Consider the following 10,290-nt stretch of genomic DNA (forward strand, 5'->3'; position numbering starts at 1 on the left):
TGACAATTCTCCCGGATCCGGGATGGGTAGTTACAAGAGGTTTTAATTAACTAGGCAAGTCAGTTAAGAACACATTGTTATTTTCAATGACAGCCGAGGAACGGTGGGTTAACTGCCTCGTTCAGGGGCAGAACGACAGATTTTCACATTGTCAGCTCGGGGGATCCAATCTTGCAACCTTACAGGTAACTAGTCCAACGCATTAACGACCTGCCTCTCTCTCGTTGCACTCCACATGGAGACTGCCTGTTACGCAAATGCAGTAAGCCACGGTAAGTTGCTAGCTAGCATTAAACTTATCTTATAAAAAACAATCAATCATAATCACTAGTTAACTAGACATGGGCGGCAGGGTAGCCTAGTGGTTAGAGCGTTGGACTAGTAACCGAAAGGTTGCAAGTTTGAATCCCCGAGCTGACAAGGTACAAATCTGTCGTTCTGCCCCTGAACAGGCAGTTAACCCACTGTTCTTAGGCCGTCATTGAAAATAAGAATTTGTTCTTAACTGACTAGCCTAGTAAAATAAAAGGTTAAAAAATGTTTGTTTTTTAATGGTTATATTACTAGATATTATCTAGCGTGTCCTGTGTTGCATATAATTTGACTGAGCATTCAAGTACCTAAGTATCTGACTGAGCGGTGGTAGGCAGAAGCAGGCGCGAAAACATTCATTCAAACAGCACTTTCGTGCGTTTTCCCAGCAGCACTTCAATGTGCGTCAAAGCATTGCGCTGTTTATGACATCAAGCCTATCAACTCCCGAGATGAGGCTGGTGTAACCGAAGTGAAATGGCTAGCTAGTTAGTGTGCGCTAATAGCGTTTCAAACGTCACTCGCTCTGAGCCTTCTAGTAGTTGTTCCCCTTACTCTGCATGGGTAACGCTGCTTCGAGGGTGGCTGTTGTCGTTGTGTTGCTGGTTCGAGCCCAGGGAGGAGCGAGGAGAGGGACGGAAGCTATACTGTTACACTGGCAATACTAAAGTGCCTATAAGAACATCTAATTGTCAAAGGTCAATGAAATACAAATGGTAGAGGGAAATAGTCCTATAATTCCTATTATAACTACAACCTAAAACTTCTACCTGGGAATATTGAAGACTCATGTTAAAAGGAACCACCAGCTTTCATATGATCTCATGATCTCATGTTCTGAGCAAGGAACTGAAATGTTAGCTTTCTTACATAGCACATATTGCACTTTCACTTTCTTCAACACTTTGTTTTTGCATTATTTAAACCAAATTTAACATGTTTCATTATTTACTTGAGGCTAAATAGATTTTATTGATGTATTATATTAAGTTAAAATTAGTGTTCATTCAGTATTGTTGTAATTGTCATTATTACAACAACAAAAAATAACAAAATACATTTAATTAAAACTCTTTTATTTTTATTTTATTAAATCGGCCGATTAATTGGTATCGGCTTTTTTGGTCCTCCAATAATCGGTATCGGCGTTGAGAAATATAAATCGGTCGACCTCTATTCCGTACATCACATTTTCTTGTCCTTCTTGCTTGTAATCTGGCCATCCAGAATCACAACACACTGACTTCTGCCCCAAGGAAGCAAGCACATCGTTTTTGTGACATTGTCAGCTAACCAATCGATGTGATTATATACAAATTTAAGCAAGGTTTGAAATGATTATGTTTTAGTCAAAAATTCTGTCATGGCTTCTTGCAGGTCAATTTGAAGTCTACAAAGTATTTCTAATTATGTTCCGGCCCCCCTGACTATCGACTTAAGAAAAAAAAGAAAAAATAATGCCCACAGCTGAATCTAGTTGATGATCCCTGCTCTAAATATAAGTTATGAAGTCGCAACAAGGCCGACTTCAAATGCCGATATCAGCGAATACAATGCTGCGCCTGGATTCATCAGCTGTGAATGGACAGCACCTCAAATGCAGAGCCAAAGCTCATACGAAAACGGTATAGTCGACGGCGCTCTGTGGTGCTGAATGGAAAGCGCCTCCGTCTGGTATTCTCTGTAGTCATCCCATGTTATTGTTTGAAAAAAATTTAACCGTTTGTTGAACAGTTAATATGAGGGTTGGTTAGTCGGCAGGAAAACTGACCGGAATGTGCATCCTTAGTTCGTAACATGATCTGGATAACAATTTTGAGGTTAAAAAAATAAATAATAAATGGCCAGAACATTCCATATTACCGCAGAAATGGACTCAACAACACAACACAAATGCCCGGCCATCCTGTCTTCAGCCAGCTGTGTTTACCACACACACCAACAAAAACGTTTTGGGATGAGGGTTATTTTATTTCCGTGACTGTCTACATTCACAACTGTCAGTTAAACAGTTATGGTAATTGTGCCAAACCTCTCTCTAGGAAATGGATTCAAAACACAATTTATTATTAACAATGGCGTGTATTTCAGGTTAGGCTGATAATATGGCTTCTGCCTGCAACTGATAAGTGTGGGGACACCAGTTACGATACTACAGTTATGATCCAATGTAATATAGCCTAGCTACAGCTTGCTAAACAATTTTGACAGCAAAGTGGAGACACCAGTTATTATACAACACCAGAGATTGTACTAAGCATTCAATAGCAGTCTAAAGTTTTTCTAAGCATTTTAACAGAGCGAGATCTGGTATTGCTATAGCAGAGTATTGTGGGGACACCAGTTACAACACTATAAAGCAATCCTTTGCATTCAGCTGCAAAGAAGAAGTATCTTCGTCCTGTAACAACTATCCAGAGGCTTGACTCATTAACTATCTTTTTATACTTGAACTTCACTTTCATTGATCCTGCTTCCTCAATGACCTTTAGTGTCTTCACATAGACAGTGGTGACATTACAGCACAAATAATGACCCAATAGCCTGGAGCACGACTAGACCTCATGTTCAAATTCAACTTTATTGTTCCTGAAGGAAATTGGATTTGCAGTAAGAAAGGCAGATGAAACAAGGAACATATTCCATCATACGGCAGGTAGCCTAGCAGTTCAAGTTTTGGGCCGGTAACCAAAAGGTTGTTGGTTCAAATCCCCGAACAGACTAGGTGAAAAATCTGTCCATGTGCACTTGAGTAAGGCATTAACCCCAACTGCTCCTGTAAGTCGCCCTAGATAAGACAAACATTTTAAAATGTTATGACCAGGAAGGAATGGCAAAGACAACATGGGAGACCAGTACAAGCCACCACCACGCTAACAAAATTAATGACCAGTGTGTACTGTCCAGACATGGACAGTAGGGGATGCACCATAATCATCCGCAGAAATGCATTGCCAAATGTCAGTTAAGATAGTGTCTGCCTGTCTGCTTGCTACAGTGAATTATAGCTAGGGAAGCAGCTACACTATGATGGAATGCAACAATGTAGCGAGCTAGCTACATTATTGGCATGTCTGCTTCTGATCAAAGATCACACACAGAAACACAGACAACACACACCACCCACCCACACGATACTCACAATCAAGGTGTTTCTTCTTGGGACCGCTGACTTCGTGCGTCGAGGCCTTGCACACGGCTTTGCTAATAGCCGACCCGGTCATGCTGTGCTGTGCCGCGGCGATCCGATCCGTTATAGACTGTCCTGACATTGTGTTTCAATGTTTCGCTACAAACCCCACAATAATTAGCTAGATGATCAACACACACACGGTCCAATGATTGGATATTAGCTGACGCACGTAACACCAGTGACGGCAAGTGTGTGACGGTTTCAGGCCACGTCAATCGGTTCCTTGACAACAACAAAAAAGTGTTATGACGTCTAGTCCATTGTCGTTGAAAAATGTATTTGTTGCAATGTGTGTGTTAGCTAGCTAAGGTAGTTCAAATCCAGCGCACAATAATAATTTCAAACTAGCTTTATCTGCCCCGGTCCTCTTGAAATGGCAAATCAGTGAGCAATTAAATAACTATATAATTAGCAAGGTATATATTCTGTATAATAAAACAACTAGCTAACAAATATGGGCTAGCTTGTGTTAACTTATATTTCCGTTGGAGCATTCGATCCAGGAAAGAGTCCCACTGTGCAATTTGTAAACATTAATGTTTGCTCGATGGCTACAAATAAACATAACTAGCTTACGAGCAGCCTAGATGCCAACGTTCAATTAGCGAGACAAAGCACAGTCCACTGCCTATGTGCCCGGAATTCAAATCAAAGTTCAGCTAAGTTAGCTAGATAACTGTTAATAGCGAGCTAGCTATCTAACGTTAGTTAACACCAAATCCTTCTTCCGAGTTCTTGACTTCAACTTCCACTAACGTTTTGTGTGTTTGGGCTACATTGAACAGAGCAGTCCCTTGGTTTCGAGCGACACATAACGAGGAAGGGGAACCAACATTAAACTGCCAAACTTGCCAATTTGTCTTGAGCTTCAGACTTGACGAGGACGAAACCAAGAGAGACAAAACAGAAGACCGCTGGCTAGCCTTCCTACTAACACTACTGCTAAAAGCTAGCTATCTGACGGGTTCGGGGTTCTTTCTCAACTCGCGTCCTTCGAGTTCCGTGCCAGGAGTGAAACACTCATTTGTTTTACGTAATTAGTCTGATATATCCATAAAATTCGATCCAATTTCCTTTCAAACCCCAAATCTCAATAACGTTTACCGATGGGACTTGACAGCCAATTCACATCGTCTGCTTTTTCGTTATTCCAGTTATTTGATGTGTATAGATGCTGTTGCTTGGCTTCTCTCTCTCCCTGCCTATGTCCGGCAGACAAAATGGCAGTTTAGGAATCAGCTGATCTGAGAAATAGTTGATTGGATGGGACTTTTAGACTGGGCGAATTCATTTTGCTTGGTCCGGTGCCCCAGCTGCTGAGAGGCCTTTACACGTTCTAGAAGCCTAATTCCATTGGTCCTTGAAAGGGATCTCCAGATAACCGGGGCACCGGGCCATGCAAAACGAACTCACCAAATGTGTCTGAAATTTAAGGTGGAAATGTGGCGATAGTTGTGGAATGTCTGAGACAAATACAGAAATTACCTCGTTTTATTGAACTTTTTTTAATTGTGTTTTTACCAAATAAAAATCTGACTTTCATTCGAGGTAATATATGCGCTGTAAATATCATTTTTGCATAGTCATCTTTACAAATTTAAGGTCTAAATTATTTCTCAGACTGTGTCCTTGAGTGACTCGAGCTCTAAATGTGGCACATCCGATGCTTTAAAATCGTGAGAAACATTTGCATTTTTATCAGCCTTCCTGAAACGTGCCATCTGTAAAAGCATTCAGTTACCCAAAACCCTGACAAACTTTTACTGATGCACAATTGAGAGCATCCTGTCGGGCTGTATCACAGCCTGGTTCGGGAACTGCTCGGCCCTCAAACGCGAAGGGGTGTATGCACAACGCATCACCGGGGACAAACTACCTGCCCTCCATGACACCTACAGCACAGTCACAGGAAGGCCGAAAAGATCATCAACCACCAGAGCCACTGCCTGTTCACCCCGCTATCATCCAGAAGGCGAGGTCAGTACAGATGCATTAAAGCTGGGACCTAGAGACTGAATAACGGTGTTTATCTCAAGGCCATCAGGCTGTTAAATAGCCATCACTAGCTGGCTACCACCCGGTGACTCAATCGTGCACCTTAGAGGATGCTGCCCTTTATAAACTAAGCAAAAAAAGAAATGTCACTGTCAACTGCATTTATTTTCAGCAAACTTAATGTGTAAATATTTGTATGAACATGTGACCACCCTCCCACTTCTGTTTGCCAAATTCCTTCTCTTTGCTCTTGTTTTCTTTAATAGGATGTCGGTGGGCGGAGCCGGGAGGGTCGTCAGAGAAATGTGACACACCTGGGTTCGGGTGTAAAAGACACCTGTCTACAACTTCAGTCACACTCCAAACGTCACTATGGCCAAGATCAAAGAGCTGTCAAAGGACACCAGAAACAAAATTGTAGACCTGCACCAGGCTGAGAAGACTGAATCTGCAATAGGTAAGCAGCTTGGTTAGCAGCTTGGTTAGGCCACCCCCCCCCCCCCCATTTTATGTTGAACATGTTTTGGATATTGTTGTAATCCACTCTTATTTTGGGCGAGTCCTCCAAAGATTTCCATTGGGAATTGTTTGTCTGTTGCCGCCAACAGAGGGCGGAGTGCAGCAGTTTGCTTTGTCTCCCCTCTAAGAACCAATTTATGCATGATCTGAAAATGTGGTTGGAGGCGCCATATGGATGGTCTGATGCAAATGTGGATCCTCTGGAGGCAGAGGCAAATTGAGCTCTGTACCGCATCGCCATGCACTTCTCAAATTTTGTAACAACGAGGAGGGCTTGGTATAGCTCCGCATTGACATGACGGTAGGTGAGTGCAGGAGGTCCTGTATAAACACACCCTCACTTCCTTGACAACTTGCTTCAGAACAGCTCTGTGCTGCTTGGCGACGCACAAGAAGTATTAATGCCCTAAATGCTGCACGGCCAATGCAGATCTCAGATTGACCATGGAGCCTCTTTAACGAGTGGAATACGCCTGTGACAACTTTAACCGATTCCTCCTGTCTCCATCTTATTTCTTCTGATTAACAGGTATGTAGTGTACACAATCATATTATCTATAGGAAATGTTAGTTTAAATGGTTATCTGAGTGATACAATTTAAGTATGTACATTTATAATGTTTAAGTATGTAAATTGAAAACTGTTAGCCATCTCACTATAGAGATGAATGTGTTTGCGGCTAAGCTAGGCTAGCCATTAGAAAAAATGGCCCCTGCTAATATTCTGTTTTGAACTTATTGATTTATAGCTCTAAGATTATATTGTAGTTTCTTTTCTACTTCATGTATATTGTAAAGGCCCTGATATCTTCCCAACAAAGTGTGATATATTACAAAGTTGTAGGTTTAGAGAAACTAAACATGCTAAGCTAATGGCGCTAACACTTGCCTGTTAAGCTAGGCCGGACATGTTACATTTTTAACGATGCTTTTTGTTCTGATGAATCAGTTGATTGCATCCACCATGGAGTCCAGTTTCATAATATTACCATATGTCCCAGTTTAGTGGCTAGCTGGCTCAGTATTGAGATGGCTGGACTGGTTTATGGATGGATTTAGCTATAAAAAAGGTTAAATATATTTATATTTTTTACAGAGGTTATTGTTGAGGTGCTTGCACAGCCATCATTGCCATCATCATGTACCTGACACTGCTGACACATCAAAGGTCAAAAATCTGTCACGGATTCCCCGGTACTGCTGCTCATTCTGTTCACCAGCTCAGGATGTCTACGTCACTGCCTTCTAGGCGTCACTGAACTGGATCATTACCACCAACTCTGGACTGTCTTGTCTCATTATGCACACACGGTTCCCATTCCCCCTGATTAGTATGCATATATATGTGCCGTCTGTTCCTCATTGTCCTTGTTGATTATTGTTCCCATGTCCGTTGGTCTGAGTACCTGTGCTCTGTTGTATCGGCTTGCATGTTACCGTGTTATTAAGGGTCTCGTCCCATGTATTTCTTAGAGGTTAACACCTCACTCTTTGTTTTGGGTTGCAGCCTTGTTATATACACGTGTTTGTCTTGGGGTTCGACCCCGTCATGTTCATGACATGCGCTCTTTTGGGAAGAGAAATAAAAAAACATATTTTCGTGTTCCTGCGCCTGTCTCCTATCATTATACAACGTGACAGTATCTCAAACTTTCTTCACGATCTTAAATAAGCATGCCCCATTCAAACAATTCAGAACCAGGAACAGATCTAGCCTGTGGTTCACTCCAGACCTGACTTGCCCTTGACCAGCACAAAAACATCCTGTGGCGTACTGCATTAGCATAGAATAGCCCCCACAATATGCAACTTTTCGGGGAAGTTAGGAACCAATATACACAGGCAGTTAGGAAAGCAAAGGCTAGCTTTTTCAAACAGAAATTTGGATCCTCCCAAAACGTTCTGGGACACTGGAAAGTCCATGGAGAATAAGAGCAGCTCCTCCCAGCTGCCCACTGCACTGAGGCTAGGAAACACTGTCACCACCGATAAATCCACGATAATTGAGAATTTCAACAATTTTTCTACGGCTTGCCATGCTTTACACCTGGCCACCCCTACCTTGGGAAACAGCTCTGCACCCCCCCACAGCGACTTGCCCGAGCCTCCCCCATTTCTCCTTAACCCAAATCCAAATAGCTGATGTTAAGAAAGAGCTGCAAAATCTGGACCCCTACAAATCAGCAGGGCTAGACCATCTAGACCCTCTATCTAAAATTATCAGCTGACAATATTGCAACCACTATTGCTAGCCTGTTCAACCTCTTTTATATCGTCTGAGATCCCCAAAGATTGGAAATCTTCCGCGGTCATCCCCCTTTTCAAAGGGGGAGACCCTCTAGACCCAAACTACTACAGACCTATATTTACAGTGCCTTACGAAAGTATTCGGCCCCCTTGAACTTTGCGACCTTTTGCCACATTTCAGGCTTCAAACATAAAGATATAAAACTGTATTTTTATCTTACCTCATTTGCACACACTTTATATATACTTTGTTCCTATTGTGTTATTGACTGTATGTTTGTTGATTCCATGTGTAACTCTGTTTGTGCCGGACTGCTTTGCTTTATCTTGGCCAGGTCGCAGTTGTAAATGAGAACTTGTTCTCAACTAGCCTACCTGGTTAAATAAAGGTGAAATAATAAAAGGATGTTGGGTAGAAAACTCCAAAGTACAGTTGAACTTAACACACACACCACTTTCTGTAAGGGCACACAGCAACATGTCTAGTAACCTTAGTGCTGAACATACACCCCACATCAGAGCTGATACCATGGTCTCCATCAGAGACCTCCCACTGCTGCAGTGTCAGGAGTTCAAGATACATTGATGTCAGGTAGGTGACAGCACACTGACATCAGCTACAATAACCTATGCAAACAGATTGAAAAGGGAGTAAAAGAGAACCACAGTGAAGGTCCGATCATCAGAGGTGTGTTCCGCCTCATAAACATGTCCACTTCAAAGACATTCTGATCAAAGACGATATGACTGTCGCAGAGCTAAAAAGTTTCCTCCTGTCTCACCTAGAAGAGAAGAGCAGCACTGAACTTTTCCAGCAGCTGATGTGTACCAAGTGGCACGGCCATGATATACCCCAGCAGTTCCTCTACAGAATGACTGGACTAAAGCAGAAGGTGGTTTTTATCAAAACAGGCTAAGGTGACATGAGGTAGGATGCACACACTGTCCAGGGCATGTTTCTCCATACAGTCTCCCAGGGCCTCGGCACCAAGCACAGTGACATCTGTTGAGTTGAGATCCCTCCTCTTAGACAATACTGTTTCCGACAAATCCCTCCTGAGGCATGTGATTACAAGTGATGAGAGTGAGAGACAACGTTCAGCTGGAGAACAGGAGAGGAAGGAGTTAATGTGAGCTCAGTGCTCAGGTTGGCCTTAACCAACGTTATTGACTCCCTGAAACAACAACAGTCCCAGCCACAGTTTGCGACAGCAACAGTTTCATCCACAGCTCCAGAGACTGCCACAGTTCAAGAGAAGAGGGATGCAGTCCCACTGTCTGAAGTGTGAAGAACAGTGTGTCACTATGTGTAGCCATTGTTTTGCCTGTGGAGAAGATGGGCACCGAGCTGTGAGTTGCCTGAAGAAGCCCAAGTTTCAAGGAAACGGGCACCGGTCATTGCAGAGGGACAACCAGTTACCGGCCCCAATAGACAGTCCTATGCTGTTAGTGCTCATATCACCAAAACCAGTTCAAGTTCGCTCCAATAGCGGAGCTCCTCAACACTTACAGTGGCTTGCAAAAGTATTCACCCCCCTTGGCATTTTTTCCTATTTTGTTGCCTTACAACCTGGAACTGTAGATTTTTGGGGCGGGGGGGTTATATAATTTGATTTACACAATATGCCTACCACATTGAAGATGCTAAATATTTTTATTGTGAAACAAAAAAGAAATAAGACACAAAACAGAATATGAGCATGCATAACTATTCACACCCCCAAAAGTCAATACTCTGTAGAGCCACCTTTTGCAGCAATTACAGCTGTAGTTCTCTTGGGGTACATGTATAAGCTTGGCACATCTAGCCACTGGGATTTTTGCTCATTATTCAAGACAAAATTGCTCCAGCTCCTTCAAGTTAGATGGGTTCCGCTGCTGTACAGCTATCTTTAAGTTATACCACAGATTCTCAATTGGATTGAGGTCTGGGCTTTGACTAGGCCATTCCAAGACATTTAAATGTTTCCCTTTAATCCACTCGAGTGTTGCTTTAGCAGTATGCTCAGGGTCATTGTCCTGCT

At 42.6% G+C, this 10,290-nt stretch overlaps 1 protein-coding gene and 1 long non-coding RNA gene across 16 annotated transcripts in view; one reads left to right on the forward strand and one right to left on the reverse strand.

Annotated features, from left to right (window-relative positions):
* si:ch211-200p22.4 (phosphatidylinositol-binding clathrin assembly protein) overlaps window positions 1-4,727 on the reverse strand; it is a 53,854-nt gene extending 49,127 nt beyond the window's left edge. For 10 of the 14 annotated variants that reach the window (XM_031832069.1, XM_031832067.1, XM_031832065.1 and 7 more), the window contains exon 1: window positions 3,455-4,708. In XM_031832069.1, the coding sequence (XP_031687929.1) occupies window positions 3,455-3,584 (130 nt within the window). In that variant the 5' untranslated portion in view covers window positions 3,585-4,708. Of the gene's footprint in view, window positions 1-3,454 lie in introns of all 14 variants that reach the window. The other 4 variants (XM_031832075.1, XM_031832061.1, XM_031832070.1 and 1 more) reach the window with 3 other exon arrangements.
* A 1,048-nt stretch (window positions 4,728-5,775) lies between these two features.
* LOC116375274 (uncharacterized) lies at window positions 5,776-7,622 on the forward strand. Of its 2 annotated transcripts, XR_004211017.1 has the most exons (3): window positions 5,776-5,957; window positions 6,382-6,548; window positions 7,116-7,622. It is a non-coding gene; the product is annotated as an uncharacterized LOC116375274 (long non-coding RNA). The 2 variants fall into 2 exon arrangements; XR_004211016.1 differs by lacking the exon at window positions 5,776-5,957 and having other exon boundaries at window positions 6,008-6,548.
* The last annotated feature ends 2,668 nt before the right edge of the window (window positions 7,623-10,290 follow it).

The sequence above is a fragment of the Oncorhynchus kisutch genome, linkage group LG9, assembly GCF_002021735.2.
Source record: "Oncorhynchus kisutch isolate 150728-3 linkage group LG9, Okis_V2, whole genome shotgun sequence".
In the NCBI taxonomy this organism is placed as follows: domain Eukaryota; kingdom Metazoa; phylum Chordata; class Actinopteri; order Salmoniformes; family Salmonidae; genus Oncorhynchus; species Oncorhynchus kisutch.